This window comes from Ochotona princeps, chromosome 22 (genome assembly GCF_030435755.1).
Source record: "Ochotona princeps isolate mOchPri1 chromosome 22, mOchPri1.hap1, whole genome shotgun sequence".
NCBI classification, from domain to species: Eukaryota; Metazoa; Chordata; class Mammalia; order Lagomorpha; family Ochotonidae; genus Ochotona; species Ochotona princeps.
The window spans coordinates 6,632,787-6,648,736 of NC_080853.1; the positions used below are offsets into that span (position 1 = coordinate 6,632,787).

The following is a 15,950-nucleotide window of genomic DNA, read 5'->3' on the forward strand; positions in this document are numbered from 1 at the left end:
TGTTCAGAAACTTAAAGCAGAATGATAGACTTGTGACTGTTGCTGAAAGACCATACAATTGTAATATTGTAGGGGAAAACCGTGTGTGGAGGGTGGTGGTGAGTGGGAAGGGTAGAAGGGAAAGGGCAGAAAGAAAAAGGAACCAGTGGTTTTAAGGTGGTGACTGTGGAGCAGGGCTTGCCCCTGGACCTGGCTGCCCTCCCACCCCAGGCGGGGAATGGGGAAGGTGAAGCCAGGAAATGCCCGGGGAAGTGCTTGGGGAGTGGCTGCTTGGGAGTGCTTGAGAGTCCCTGCTGACTTTGAGGCTGTCCCAGTGCTGGGCTACCAGAGGTTGTTAGGGCTTTTCTGTATCTTGTCTTTCTTTCTCTCCTCCCAGCTTGTGAAAGACTCAGCAGTGGGTGAGAGGTCAGAGTCAGGCAGGTGTGGGGCCCTTCGCTCCCTGCAAAGGTTTGACACCTGGGAGTCAGGCCCAGCCACCCAGTGGCCTTCATGTCCAGCTTGGGCCCCGCTTTGTCCCCCTTACTAGCTGTGCCTGTCTTTCCTGCTGGCTTGGGAGGCCATCACACTGGGGGGCTTTGGGCCCAGATGCTGATGGCCAGCCCTAGCGCATGGCTGGTGGAGAGGTCCCTGTGGGCATACAGATAGCAGGGTAGTACTCCTTGGCCCCAGGACCACCCTGCCCCCGCCAGATACTCCAGACCCAGGCCTAACACACTTGTTTTTGATTACCAAAAATGGCAACATGGAGAAGAAAGTCCACATGCCATGTTTCTGGTGAGCACCCTGTGTTAGCACCCTGGGGCTGGGAAGTCTGGCATATCCTCTCGGTTGGATCCACTCCCCCAGCCTCTGGAATGCTCATGGGGGATTTGTGGCTGAGCAGCTGGAGTGACTGGTGACAGCGTGACTCCTGCTGTCCTTCTGCTGAGGAGCCAGGCACCTGGTGGCCAGTGGGTCGGCAGGTACAGTAGGAGTGTTTGCTGGAAGGATTGGCCTGCTGGAGTTACTCAGCAACCGCTCTGCAAACACCGTGGATTAGAGGGGTTTGGTTGAGGCAGAGCAGATGGAGAGAGGCAGAGTTCAGATTAACTGGTTGTAAATCAGCACTCCGTGGCAGAAGGGGAAAAGCTGGGTCTGGTCCCTTAGACCTCTGAGCTGATTTACTGTATTATTTTTTCTCGCCAGCAAAGCAAGCTCATGCTTATTGTAAAAGCGGAATGTGAAATGTTGAGAAATGTGTGAAGGGGTGAATGCGCCCCTCTTGGGGAACACACTGGTGCCCCCCTTCCCCCGCCTCCTGCTCGATCCCACTAACCAGTGTTCAGTGGCAGTTACCAGTCAGGAAGAATTAAAACACCTGCTCTTCCTGGAGTCAGATTCTCAAAAAAATCGTTGTAAGCGACTCGTGCAGATCTGAACACAGGTGTGTGTGTGGGTCAGGCCAGCAGCATAAATTTCAGTAATAAACCCCAAGACAATGTGTAAATTTATGTTTGTGAAAGCTGGAGGCTGCTCAGATGAAGGGAAAGTTCCCTGGCGCCCTGGGCCAGCTTGGATTTACGAGCGCCTTCCTGGCAGTGCCTTTGTGAAGTCACGAAAGAACAGGCTGTTCCTGAGCATGCTGCCTGCCGCATCTCGGTGGGGCGAGAAGAGAGCATCAGGCAGAACCTCGTCTTAATGTGGAGTTTTGTTTTTATTTGAAAGAATTATAGAGAAAAGAAGAGACAGAGAGAGAGGATGAGAGAAGTACAGGATGAGAGTCACTTTGCATCTGCTGGCTCACTCTGCAGATGGCCTTCGTGGTTGAGCTGAGCTGACCCAAAGCCAGGAGCTGTGAGCTATCTCCATGTGTCTCATGTGGGAGTAGGAGCCTAAGGACTTGAGCCATTCTCTGTTGCTTTCCCAGGCCATGAAGAAGAGAGCTGGGTCGGAAGTGAAGCAGCTGGGATAGGGGATGCCAGTGCAGCAGGTGGACTCTTAGCCCACCATGCCCTGGTGCCAGCGCCAGTCAAACCCTCTGTTACTGGACTTCTGATTATCATGGGTTCTGGGCGTTGACTGCTTCTGTATTCAGGGATTGAGCCAAACAGAGACTGGAGATGTGACATTGTTGCTGATGTGTGCAATGTGGTTGCATGACATTTTCTGTGTGGTAGGTATTCCAAGCAATCTAGAGATGACTTTTTAAAAATCTCAGTGGTTGGGCCAGGTGTGGTGGCCTAGTGGCTAAAGTCCTCGCCTTGAATGCCTCGGGATCCTATATGAGCGCTGGTTCTAATCCCAGCAGCTCTGCTTCCCATCCAGCTCCCAGGATGGCCCAAAGCCTTGGGACCCTGCACCTGCATGGGAGACCTGGAAGAGCTCCTGGCTCCTTGCTTTGGATTGGTGCAGCACCAACCGTTGCGGTCACTTGGGGAGTGAATCATCGGACAGAAGATCTTCCTCTCTGTCTCTCCATCTCTCTGTATATCTGACTTTGCAATAAAAATAAATAAATATTTTTTTAAAAATCCCAGTGGTTGCGCAGGTTGTACAAGCACAAGCGCTGCTTTGTGAGATGGGAGGGGATTGAGCCTTGGTGGAGTGTGCTATAAGCAGGGAGTGTCTCACACCAGGGCCCCAGAGCAAACATTTCTAACTGGGTTAATGTATGTTCTGCAGCCCTTTTTTAAACACACTGACCAGTAGGTCTCTCTCTAGCTTTTTGCCTGCCTGGGCTCAGACTGCCAGATTATGTGTAATAATACATTTTGCCACATTTTACCAGGGCAAGACCCTGTTGTGATTGGGCATGGAGAGCCCAGCAACCCCTGGGGCGGAGTAGTCCATAGCCATTTGGATGCTGAACATTCCCACAGAGTCCATCGTGGTGGTGTGCAGCTCTCCTAGGGGCTGAAGTGTGATGACGTGAGGACAGTTGCCATCCAACCCTGCAGAGCCTGTTAAAGGGCGTTGTTCAAATAAAAGTGACCCCAGTGCTGGTGGTAAATTACCTAAAATACACGTCCCTTGAAATTCCATTGAAAACTGTTTACAGTTTTTAATACTGTGATAGAGTACACAGATTATTTCCTGTTAAAATATTATTTCTGAATGTGTCTATGTAAAAGGTGGAGAGAGAGAGGGAGGAATCTTCCATCTGCTTGTTTCCTCCCCAAACAGATGTAGCATCTGGGACTGGGCCAGGCTGAAGCCAGGAGCCAGAGGCTCCATTCTGGTCTCCCACATGGGTGTACGGGCCCAAGCACCTGGGCTGTCTGCTGCTGCCTTCCAGGTGTATTAGCAGGGAGCTGGACTGGAAGTGGAGCAACTGGAGCTCAAGCTGGCACTCCAGTGTATGGGATGCTGGTGTCATAGGCAGTGGCTTGTTTCACTGCAGCTATTTCAATGTCTAAGTTCTTTATGAAGCAGAGGGGGTGGTGGGTGAAGGCTGCCTGGTGCTGGAAAGAGAGTGCACACCCCAGAACAGTAGCCCTGTTTCCCTTCCCGCTCCAGCTTTGGACATGTGCTGGCGGGGGGGTTGAAAGCATTATTTCTTACCTTTCTCCTGTCTTGGCTGAGCATTGGTGAGTCAGATGGGGCTCTTATGAGACACTGTGATCAGCAGAGATTGTGGGACACTGATCCCTTGCATGAAAAGCCAGTCCATCAGCAGACTGCAGGCCCAGGTGCTGCCTGGACGCGTCGCAGGGTGCTTCGGGGGAGGAACTCCAGCGTTTGGCCGCCCACGTGTGGTGCAGCACTGGGGACGTTACTTTATTGAGCTTGGGTTGCCTCTTTTTAAAGATTTCTATTTAGGTATTTGAGAGGCACAGTTGGAGAGAGAGATCCTCCAACCACTGGTTCGTCTCCCAAATGACTACAACACCTGGGGTTGGGCCAGGCCAAAACCAGGCTCTAAATAGGCTTCCCCATGAACAGTAGGAGCCCAAGCACCTAAGCCATCCTCTTCTGCTTTCCCAATCCCATTAGCATGGAGCTGGATTGGAAGTGGAGCAGCTGGACTTGAACCTGCACCCATAGGGTTGCCAGCACTGCAGACAGTGGCTTTACCTGCTAAGCCCCAGTGCCGGCCCTTGGGCTGCCTTTTCACTGGATCCTGGTAACAACAGTGCCCTTCGGTGGCTGAATCTGGCCTCAACTCGCCTGCGAAGAGTTTGTTGATGTCGCTGCCCTGCTTCCCCACCCCAGTTTGCCCGTGATTCCTTTCCTCCTCCTGTTCACCGATGTTTGAGTTCCGTGTGTGCTCCACTCATCGAAGGCACCAGCGGATACTGCTTGAGTGCTGAGTGGCAGGCTGCCTTCCCAGTGCTGGGAACTGTTCCAGGTCCTTCTCTGGAGGGGAACTTCCCCCACTGTCTGCACCTGCCATCACTGTTCCGAACTCTTTGGCGCTAACAGCATCTGTCTGATGGTCTCTCTTGCTGAACTAGAGGGTATGAAACAAAGCCTGTGGGCCAGACCCAGCCCTGAGAGCCTAGGTGGCTTCTGTGTTTTCAAAGGTAAAATCTACATGTACCAGAGATTTTTGGGTTTTTTTTTGTCTTTTGGAGGGAGAAGCCTCATCCGTAGGCTGAGGACACTGATACTTGGCCAGTGAGTCCTAGGTGTGCCTCTGTGATCTCTTCGTGGGACATGTGTGTTGACGCCAGGACTGGCACAGGGTCTGGCACCTGAAGGGAGAGCACCCAGCTCTGTCCTTAGAGCTGGGTTCACTTCTGTCTGTCATGCATTCTGCACCTTGATGTGGGTGCCGGTGGCAGCACTGATCTATTCTGGCTCTGGGACGGAGTGGGGCAAGGCAGAGGGGGCTTTCTACCCCTCCTTTCCTCCTCTGGCTCCTTTGGACAGCGACCACGCAGGTGAACTGAAACCATCAGTGTCTGCACGATGCTCAGCACAGGCTGCGTGCTCAGTGTTAGCCTGTGGCACTTGCCCTGATGGACGTCCAACACAACGCCAGGGTCTCTGACCTCAAGTGTCTAAGCCACGCTTGGATGTGGAAATTGAAAGGGAAATCAGTCATTTGGGTTCAGCTGCTTTTTGTGGAGGAGGTGATGATTTCACTTGCGGAGCAGTGGGTGTGCAGGTGAATCTTGGCGGGGTGGGGGGGTTGTGTGTGGTGGCTGGGCTGACTCCTGCTGCAGGTGGGCGCTGTTGGCTTGTTGGCCACAGGCTCCCAGGAACGGCCCGCTGAAGCAGGTGGACGGAGACAGTGATGAATCGTGCACCTCTTCCCTTGCAGGTACCGTGAAGGTGAAGAGCTCCAACATCCAAGTTGGGGATCTCATCATTGTGGAGAAGGTGAGTGGCGGTGGCTGGTGGCTGGCCACGCGTGTGCTCAAATGCGGAATTTTGCCACCTCAGCCTGGAGCTGAGGATGGGGAGACATGCTGGTTGATGACGCTTGGCCTGGGGAGAAGTTTCCTGCTCTGGAGATACAGAGAAAGCTTTCTGTTCAACATGGATGTGTGTGGGTTAGCCAGGAATTCTGCTTAAAATCGCAAGCGCAAGTTTTGATTTCTTGGCCCCATTGTGTTTATTGTTTTGGAAGTATAGAAAATGATCATAAAATCCTTCCTCAGAGTCGGCTTCCTACAGACACTTTGAAAGTATTTCTCCATCTCTTTGCTCAGTCTTTGGAGCTTGCATTTTTACCCTTAAGTGCTGTGCTTGCTGACTGTTTTATGGGGCTCCGGGGTTAAATGTAACATGAGAACAATAACAAGGCCAAAAATGTGCTTTAAAAAAAAAGCAGTGTGAATATGCCTGTTACTTGTATGAACAAACACCCGTATCTCTTAGCACAGGGTGTGTGCATAGAGGGAGTTGGATTTGGAAGGCAGTCCTGGAGGGTCTTGGAGTAACATTTGATTAGAAAAGGATTATGTGCTGGCTCGTTTCTGGTAGGGATTGAACAGTGCTCTTCTAAAAGGATTAAATGTGAGAACTCAAAGTTGATTTGAGATGAAGTGAGACTGCTTGAGCTGGCAGCTCAGCAGACCCTGGCGGATCGCCCCGTGTGGCCACAGCTTCCCCGCTGCAGTGACACGGGGGTCTGCTCAAGGCTTCCCCCTTCTGTGGAGGATGGCATTTGTCGCTGCTTTATGCTTGACTTCCCTATTAACCCCCCCCGCCCCCAAAAGCCAGGTGTTGAGCTGGGAAACAGGTCAAAGCCAGGAGCGGAGCCGAGGGTGGTGGTCTGGGGTGTCCACAGGTGGCCTGGAAGAGAAGCAGCTGGGGTGGGTTTGCAGCCCCAGTGCTGGGGCTGGAATTTCAGGGTAGGATTTGCGGCAAAACTAGGAGCTCCATTTCCGAGATAAGATTCACTAGGGGATTAGCAGAGTAACAGCCTAGTGCAAGATTTTTCGGATTCAAAACAAAATAAATCCCCAGGTCTGTCCTTGACAGAGGCAGCCATTTGCAGGAGCCTGAGGGGGGTGGGGCTGGCCCCTGGCCTCCCCATCCTAGGGGTGGGGGGCGGAGCCTGCACAGTAACCCATCTTTTCTTTCTCACAACGCAGAACCAGCGGGTCCCTGCTGACATGATCTTCCTGAGGACATCTGAGAAAAACGGTAAACATCTGAGACCAATTTGGCAAATAACCATTAACCTTTCAGTGGTACTTTGGCAAAATAATCATTTGAAAATGTAACAGAAGTACATGGTAATTTCGGAAGCTCCGAGGCGAATCCAAAAGCACTTTTTTGATCAAACAGTGTCTCAGCAAATGCTGCTGCCTCGTAGGTCAGTGGATCCCAATCACAAAGGGACAAGCATGGGGGGCGCCTGCTGGCATCCTGCACACAGGCCTTGCTTTTCCTGGCTCCAGGGTGGAGTCACAGGTTGAAAGGATGTATGTCTGAATGAAGAAACATGGGGGAATCACTGGTGGGAGGAGCTAGGCAGGAAAGATGCTGGCAGGCAGGAGGAAGGCTCATCTGCCCTTGGCCCATGAGCGGGAACTGTGGCCATGGTTTGCTGGCAGGCAGGTGGAAGACGCTTCTGCCCTTGGCCCATGAGCGGGAGCTCTGGCCATGGTTTGCTGGCAGGCAGGTGGAAGGCTCTTCTGCCCTTGGCCCATGAGCGGGAGCTGTGGCCATGGCCCCTGCCCGTTGCCTGTCGTTTCGGCCGGAGTCAGTCGTAGTGACTCTCCTGAGACCCTTCCCACTGCGGGTATGTCCCGGGCAGTAATCACCACTACCCACGGGCTGCGTTAGCTCAGAATTGCCTCACTTAGCATTCTCTGTAACTTAAGCTGTTCTGAGGAAGCAAGACTTTTGTTGTTCCTATCCGTTCGATCTGAGATTTTGAATATTTGGAAAATTTGCATTTCTGTTCTTTTGAGGTTGCTGCTACCTGTTTTATTATGTGTTAGGAGAAAGTGCCAATCCAGTTTCTTTTTTTTTAAGAGCTTTTTTGTTTGTTTGTTTGTTTGTTTGTTTGTTTGAAGGAAGATTTTACAAAGAGAGGAGAGGAGATACAGAGAGAGAGAGAGAGATCTTCCATCCACTGGTTCACTCCCTAAATGGCCACAACAGCCAGGATCCAGGAGTTTTCTCCTGGCACCCCATGTGGGACAGGAGCCCAACATCCAGGGCCATTCTCTGCTGCCTTCCCAGGCCATAAGCAGAGAGCTAGATTGGAAGTGGAGCAGCCGGGACTTGAACTGGTGCCCACATGGGATGCCAGTGCTGCATGCAGAGAATTAGGCCACTATACCACCACTTTGGCACTGCCAATACAATTTTATATGAGTGATAAATTAAGTAATCAAGAGAGGAGGTTAAAGGTCCAAACTTAAGTTGTTTTGAAAATCACAGCTTTACCCTTGAAGCAGCTCTTGGGGCCTGTGTGATTAACAGTGAACATTATGGATCAAGGCTCTGATGGACTGTCCACTTCAGCCAAGACACAGACTGGCTGTTCCAGGAAGTGAAGACATTTTCCGTCTGATGAATGTGTAGCTAACTGTGTGGACTTGTAGGTCAGACTGCATTCTACAGATGTAGAACAGGCGGAGTACCTTATCCAAAATGTCTGGGAGCAGCAGTGTTTCGGACTTGGGATATTTTTTTTTTTCAGACTTGGAATATTGGGGATGGGACCCAAGTGGCAATATGGAGTCTGTTGACATTGTGTGTACACTTATGTCCACAGCCGAAAGGTCGTTTCGTGCACTGCTCCCAGCAGTTAGGTGCATGGAGCAGTTTCATGCTGTCTAGTTTTCCACTTGTGGTGTCTCATTGGTGCTTGGGAAAGTTTGGGTTTTGGATTTGGGGCTCAGATGTGTACAGCAGGCACCGACGTGGTGCCTTCTGTAGGGCACGGCCCTGAGCGCTGTGCAGTGCTCCTCCGCACGGTCCTCGCCTCCCTGCTGTGTTAGTGCCCTGCTGCCTGCATTTTTACCCTTGGGAAATGGAGGGTGGAGGGGATGCTGTGCAGGGCATGAAGCCAGTAGGTGGCTCAGCACAAACTTGAACCCTGACCTCCAGGTTCCTGCTGAGGAACCTGAATGACCTTGAAGTCTGTTCTGAGTCTGCCTGACGTCACGGTCTGACTCCTCAAAGCCAGTGTGTGAGGTCTGCATAAGACACATCTTATGAGGACACGCTGTGGCTTAGTCAGAGATCCTGGCCATCATGAGTGTGTGGTGGAGCAGGGCTTTGAACTCAGATCTTGCTGCCCCGGAGCTCACTGAGCTCATGGGTAGCAGGATTTGTTATTAGCTGTTGGCTGGCAGTTTTTGCAGTACAGGAATTGCCCTGTGTAGCCAAGGAAGAGGTTCTTGAATTGCAGATGAGCAAATGGCACGTGACTTCTTCCCGCAGGGTCTTGCTTCCTGAGAACAGACCAGCTGGATGGAGAGACAGACTGGAAGCTGCGGCTCCCTGTGGCGGGCACACAGAGGCTCCCCACCGCTGCGGTGAGTAGCTTTCCGGGTGGCAGACCTGGGCACTTGGCCAGGGCCAGGCTCTCTAGTCCAGCAGTGTGGAGTTGGGTGTGGAGAGGGCTGCTGGGGCAACGGAGGATCCCAGATCTCTGTGGAGTGTGAGTGTTCTCACTCAAGTGGCCATGCCCAAGGCAGACCCTGCCAGCAGTGAGCCAGCTCTGTTCAAGGGTAGCTTAACCTTGACACGGTACCTGGCACCCTTGTACAAGGTGAGCTAGAACTCATGCTTGCTCTGTGGCCCACCTCCTGTGGCTTCTTGTCTCGCCCAGGGTTGGTCCTGCAGCCCCTTCCTCCGGGTGTTCTACCTCTGTTTCTCAAGGCCCCATGCCATCCCGCCATCCTTTGCTCCCTGGGCCCTGGCCAGCAGTGACTCTGCCTCTGTATGTTTCTCTGGCCAGTTCCTCCCCCAGGAGCCCACTCTTCCCACTGTCGACCCCACTGGGCAGCTTGACTCGTCAGAACTACCTTTTGCAGTCACTGCCTTGGAGGTCCCATTTCTCTCTAGAGCAGGATTCCCTACAAGCAGGCTCAGCCATAGCCTCAGTACATAGGATGGGATGGAGGACTGGCCGTGCTGCCAGACGCAGGTAGCATAAATGCTCAGAGTCTGGCCTGTTCCGCTTGAGTCTGGAAGCATTAGGTGGCACCTGGAGGCACTTGCTGTGCCTGCATCCCATGCATACTGTGCTTTGCCTGAGTGGGACAGGCAGGTGAAACCACTCTTAGTGGGGTTAGCATGGCAGCAAGCATGGCTGCCTCACTCCTCACTTTTCGTGACCAATCGAAAGTGAAACAGCACTGTAGTCACTGTTTATTTTTAAACCGGGAATTCCAGAGCAACAGGTTTTTAACCATAGTCCAGGAGCTTTTGGGAGGCACGCTCAAGCCAGTGAGTGCCACAGAGGCAGTCCAGCCACGGGCGCTGATTTCATCTGGGGGATGTGTTCTGCATCTTCCTAAGAGATCTTCAAAGAAAGCTTTCTGATCCTGCCGGTGACTTGCAGGGCTGCATTCTGCAGTCTAGAAGAGCCTGGACATGGGGGCTTTCTGCCCAGCTCCGAGCTGGGCTTCTTGGCTACTCTCCCTTCGCTCCCTGTCTGCTCCAGGCCCGTGCTGGGACTTAGTGGAACATAAACTGCTGTTGTCTTTAATGTTAGCCCTAGTGGGCCTGTGAGGTCGGGGTAGGGAGCCACGTTGTAACCAGAGTTTAAAGTGTTTATATGAAGAGATTACCTGAGAAACGCGTGGATACGTAGTGGGCAAGGTAAACAAACTGAAGGATGGACTTTGGGTGTAGTGGTTCAGCCAGCTCCTGCACACCTGTATCTACAGTCAGATCAAATCGGATCTACCACATGTCCTGGGTTTGTGTCCTGGCTGTGCTCCCAATCCAAGCTGCTGCAAATACACACCCTAGGAACCAGCAGGTCATCCCTGCAGTGGCTAGGATCCAGCTTGCTGCTGGTGCACCTGATGGGCAATGGAAGACGTGCTGAAGTGCTTGGGCCGTTGCCACTCGGGTTGGAGACACAGATGGAATTCCTGGCCCCGGCGTTTTGTTGGGATCATTCCTGGGAGTATTGAAGGAGTGAACTAGCAGATGGGAGAATCTCTTTCTCTGGTTGCCTTTCCAACTAGGAAACTCAGTATTTTTTTAAAAAACATCAAACGTGTAGAGGCTTTGAAAGAGTAAAATGTCACTCACAGCTCCTGCCCAGATCTTATCATCTTCCCAGAGGGCGTAATGCAAAGGAGGCTGTGGTCCTTCCAGATCGTTCTCTCAACAGAGGTGTAGCTGCAGACGGGGCTGTGAATGGTGATCTTACGTAAGTGGGATCAGAGTGTGCTTGTTCTAAGCTTGTCCGCTCCGGGCTTAATGTGACTTTCCTTGTCAGTACACAGGCCACAGTGCAAAGTCATCCATGCTTGTGGTGCCTGCCTCCTGGCTCCTGGCACAGGCACTGCCCAAGGGAGAGGCCCACCTCCTCACCCCCAGATCCCGGTGACCACACGGTGCGCTCTAACTCAGACAGATGTTCACATGGGATCACTCAGCTTGTGAATGTTGGTAGCGTACTGAAAGTGGAAAGCATGCCCCATCCTGGCTTTCACCTGCAGGGCCTTCCCAGATATGAAGGTGTCCTTCCTTCCACATTTTTTTTTTTTTTTTAGGATATATCTTTAGGGCCCAGCGGCGTGGCCTAGCGGCTAAAGTCCTCGCCTTGAAAGCCCCGGGATCCCATATGGGCGCCGGTTCTAATCCCGGAAGCTCCACTTCCCATCCAGCTCCCTGCCTGTGGCCTGGAAAAGCAGTCAAGGACGGCCCAAAAGCTTTGGGACCCTGTACCCGCGTCGGAGACCCGGAAGAGGTTCCTGGTTCCCGGCTTCGGATTGGCGCGCACCGGCCCATTGCGGCTCACTTGGGGAGTGAAACATCGGATGGAAGATCTTCCTCTCTGTCTCTCCTCCTCTCTGTATATCCGGCTTTCCAATAATAATAAATCTAAAAAAAAAAAAGAAAAAAGATGTATCTAGTGGAAAGGCAGATCAGATTTATGGAGAGAGAAAGCGAGAGAAAGATCTTCCATCTATTGATTCACTCCCCGCAGATGACCACAATGGCCAAAGCTGAGCCGATCCAAAGCCAGGAACCAGGAAATTCTTCCAGATCTCCCACGCTTTGGGGCATCCTCTATTGCTTTCCTAGGCCACAAGCAGGGAGCTGGATGGGAAGTGGAGCAGCTGGCATACAAACTGGCACCCACATGGGATGCCAGCACTTGCAAGGTGAGGATTTAGCCAGTTGAGCCATTGTGCTAGGCCCCACCCCTTTCTCTGCAGTTTTGTGTTTACCTAGCACTTGGAGCATCAGGCGTCATGGTGCAAAATGAGATTTACCTAAAGGAATCACAGCTTCCTTTTTTCCTATAAACTTCTCCTACTTCCCTTTATTTTTTATTATCTATTTTGAGTTGAAAGATTTGTGTGACCCATGAATGAAATAATTATAGGGAGAGAGATCTTCCATCTGCTGGCTTACTTCACACATGGCCAAAGCCGAGTTGGTCTGAAGCCAGGAGCTAAGAGCTTTTTCTGGGTCTCCCATGTGGGTGGAAGAGCCCAAGCACTTGGACCATTCTCTGCTGCTTTCCCAGGCACATGAGCAGGGAGCTGGATCAGAAGTGGAGCAGCTAGGACTCAACATCAATATGGGATTCTGGCATTGCAGGTGGCAGCCTAGCACACTGTGCCACAACTCTAGCCCCCCCCTTCTCTTTAAAAGGTCAGGTGAAGGTAAACAGGATCTTCTAAGCTGGGGGTGAGGAGCCTTTTTCCCGCCAAGGGCCAGCATCATTCTTGGGCCACACATAATTTGCAACCTAAAAATTGGCCTACTCTGGCTTTACTAAGTTTTGAGTCCCGCCTGCATTCGCTTTGGAGGACCAGACATCCCCCACCCCCACCGTGGGTCTGGACTCAGCAGAGCAGGCTTTCAGAGGTGTCTTCTGACCCCATCATGTTCCAGGACTTGTCCTCAGGATCCACAGTGCTGGGTTGGAAAGGAGCAGATCAATAGGTGTAGACTGAGCTGGGCAGTGCTGTAGGCATGGCCTTGGGCCCCTGGGCTGCCGTGTCCTGCTGGGATGGCAGCCGCCTCCAGTGGGCTGGCTGGTGCAGAGCCAGTGTTTGGTGCCTAAACTGTCAGAGGGTAGCTGCTGCTTGGGCAAGGAGACTCAGGGCAGGAGACTGGTGTTTTTTCCAGATGCATGTGGCTGGGGTTGGCCCTGAGAACCATTGGTGCCAAGCCTCCTCTTTGACCAGCGACCAGCAGGTGGCTGGGCAGGGATCAGCCCTCTAGAGCCCTCCCTGCGAGTGAGCTTCCAGTTAGGGAGCAGAGCTGTGGGGACGCATCAGCGTCCAGCCAATCTCCAGGCTCCTCTGCCTCATTCAGGCAGCAGTGAGCTGGAGTGTGTGTGCACAGCCCCCACCACGCATCCCTGGAGTGCAGCACAGTACTGGGTGCTGAACAGCCACGCCCTCCAGAAAGCCTGATGTAGAGCTTAAACACAGTAAGAGATGAACAAACACGAGGTAGAATGTTTGTAGCAGATTGCCGTAATAAAGCTTGGGTGACTAAAATCACAAATGAGAAGGGAGCAGTTGTATACAGGGTAAAAATAACATTTTTTAGCTTTCAATTTATTTTTTAAAAATTTACTTGAAAGAGCACACATAAGGGCTCTTGTCTATTTTCTGGTTTATTCCTCCTGTAGCCCTGCAACAGTCAGTGCTGGGTCAGGTTGCGGCTAGGAGCCAGGAATTCCATCTGGCCCTAGGAGGCTGCAGTACAGACCGAGTAGCTGGGACTTGAAACCTGCACTTGGGGGTGGGATGCAGGGTCACACTGGTGTTTTAATGTGCTGTGCTACAAAGTTGGCCCATTGTTACTCTTGTTACTATTTTTTTTTAAAGAGAAGCCAGGAGCTCCATCATGGTCTCTCACTGGGCGGTGGGGATGTAAGCACTTGGGCCATCTTCCACTGCTTTTTCTAGGCCACCATCAGGAAACTGGATCAGAAGTGGAGCAGCCAGGACACCAATCAGTGGCCATATCGAATGCCAGCATTGCAGCTGGTGGCTTTGTTTCCATGCCACAACACCAGCCCGTGTCGTCGTTTTTGTAGTAGCCATCTTTACAGGTGTCAGGATTTGCATTTCCTTTTCAGCACCTCCCAAAGCTAAGGGAGCGTGTTATTTACCCGGGGCAGCTGAGGCATCTCTGCCAGAGCTCAGCAGAGCCCGTGCGAGGGGCTGCTTGGCTGTTGTGTTGCTAGGGGTCAGGTTGGAGAACGCTGGGTGCATGCAGATGAGCAGGTGCCTTCCTTACGGCCTCCCAGGGTGTCTTGGACCATTGTCTGTAGCAGCTCCCAAACTCACTGAATGGAGGCTTCTCCCCTGGCTAATTTTGAGAGCCTGCTGAATGGGTATGGCCAGTACACCTGCTTCTGCACTTCATCCTGTCCTTTCCCAAGGTGGCTGGTCTCCAGCCTTTTGTGTTCCAGAGTTAAACAATGGATAATGAAATAAAATAAATCTTAAAAAAAAAATAATGGATAATGGGTCAGAGTACATACAAAGCCCGGGAAACCTGTGACATGCAGTTACAGCTTGGTTGCTTTTCATGACTGGACAGAGACCACCTGTTGGGATCTTGAATCCTAATTTGATTTTTTTTTTTATCTCCAACACACCGTCTGCGTGGGACAGGACCTGCTGCAGGTCCGGTCGTATGTGTATGCAGAGGAGCCCAATATTGACATTCACCACTTCGTGGGGACATTTACCCGGGTAAGTGAGTTCACCCTGTGATTGCAAGGAGGGTCCCTGGGGACATGGTTTCTGGCCAGATGGGGCAAGGCTCCCCTCCTTCCAGCATGGCCTTTACCTTTGGATTTAAAAGCGTTCAGGCCACTGGGACTATAGATTTGCAGAACTCCAATCAGACTGTTGCTGCTGACTCTCTGGAAACTCCAGGACCAGCCAGAAGTGAGCCTGCTTGTAGCTTCTCCATTTTAGCTCTCACTGTGAAGTGTTTCCCTGATGGTAGCCACCTGCTCTTGTTAAGCCCCAAGCCACCTCCCTAAGCATCTATAGTGTGTGCGATTCAACTGTAAGTTTCCAGACCTGACACCAGGTCTCATCAAGCAAAGCCCTTTGTTTCCTGTCCTGAGAGGAGTGAGCTAGAAACAGCCCAAATGCCAGGACAGTCAGGACCCATATCCACAAGTGTGTCTCCAAGGAGTCAGCCAGCTGCACGGAGAATCATCTTAGGAAGCGGCATCTGTCTTGAACCTGTGTGGTTCAAGCAGGTGTTTTGGTTCTGTGCCAATGCTGCCCCCTTCAGGGACTTAGGCAGCCTAGGCTTTGGGAGCCTCTGGGAGTCCTGGAACTTGTACCTGTGGGAATGACTGTAGGTGCACCTGTGCCTGTCTGGTCTCTTCCAGGAGGACAGCGACCCTCCCGTCAGCGAGAGCCTGGGCATCGAGAACACGCTGTGGGCAGGCACTGTGGTGGCATCAGGTGAGCTGCCAGGCACAGAATGTGTTAGCGATTTGCCCAGGGAAAAGCGTTCCTCTGTAATTACAACAATCATCCGTCACTTGGGACAATTAGTGGTCAGTCTGAAGGTCTTTTCCCCTCCTTCCGGCCCCTCTGGGGATTTAAACTGACGTGTCCGGCGGCTCTGGAGGAGAGCGGCCTGTGGCCGTGCTAATCTGTCCCAGACCCTGGTGTGTTTGGATAGCCACCGGGAGGCGCTGCTGCCGGGGAGGGTCTGGAGATGGAGACTGTTTCCAGTGCCTGGTCAAGGCCAAAGCTGCTGCTTCAAGATTCAGTGCTGGGTTGACATGGGGCTGGGGCAGCTGCTGTGTGTGCTAAGCCTAGCCCATGTGCTGTGTGCCTGTCATCTTCCTAACAGTGCTGCAGGTGTGTGGCCTGCGGCAGGGGAGGCTACCAAGGCACAGAGAGAATGAGCAGTTTGCCCACAGTCACACAGTGCGTTAAAGAGTTGGGATGTAAACCCAGGCACTTTGCTCTAGGAGCAGGAGGGAGTGTGAAGCTGCTCATGACCTAGACATTATCTTCACAGTAGGAAGTAGCACGTTGTTAGGAACAGTACAGTTAGCGTTGTTGGGCTGCCAGAAATTTGTGAGAACTGGAGTTGAAAGATGAATTTATTTTGGGTGCAAAAATCTTGAAATCCATATGAAGAGGCCTTTGAGAAGTTTGTGGAAGACACATATTAGGAAAAATGTATGCATGAATTTCAAAGGATAGCTGACCAGAAAGGGACTGTTGTTGGACACAGACTCTTAGCTCGGGACCGTGGGTGTCTGTGAGCATATGTGCAGGGGCAGCAAAGGGAAGGCAGACGGGTGGTGAGAAAGGAAAGTGTGGTGAAATAGAGAGTTTGTGTGTCAATCCCTGACTCTTGTG

The 15,950-nt window shown here is 52.0% G+C and overlaps 1 protein-coding gene across 1 annotated transcript in view; it reads left to right on the forward strand.

Moving 5' to 3' along the window:
- The window catches only part of ATP9A (ATPase phospholipid transporting 9A (putative)), a 97,572-nt gene that overhangs the window by 37,800 nt on the left and 43,822 nt on the right, over positions 1-15,950 (forward strand). Inside the window, exons 5-9 of the mRNA XM_058679605.1 lie at positions 5,246-5,304; positions 6,525-6,576; positions 8,833-8,927; positions 14,223-14,303; positions 14,960-15,035. Coding sequence (XP_058535588.1) covers positions 5,246-5,304; positions 6,525-6,576; positions 8,833-8,927; positions 14,223-14,303; positions 14,960-15,035 — 363 coding nt within the window. The remainder of the gene's footprint in view (positions 1-5,245; positions 5,305-6,524; positions 6,577-8,832; positions 8,928-14,222; positions 14,304-14,959; positions 15,036-15,950) is intronic.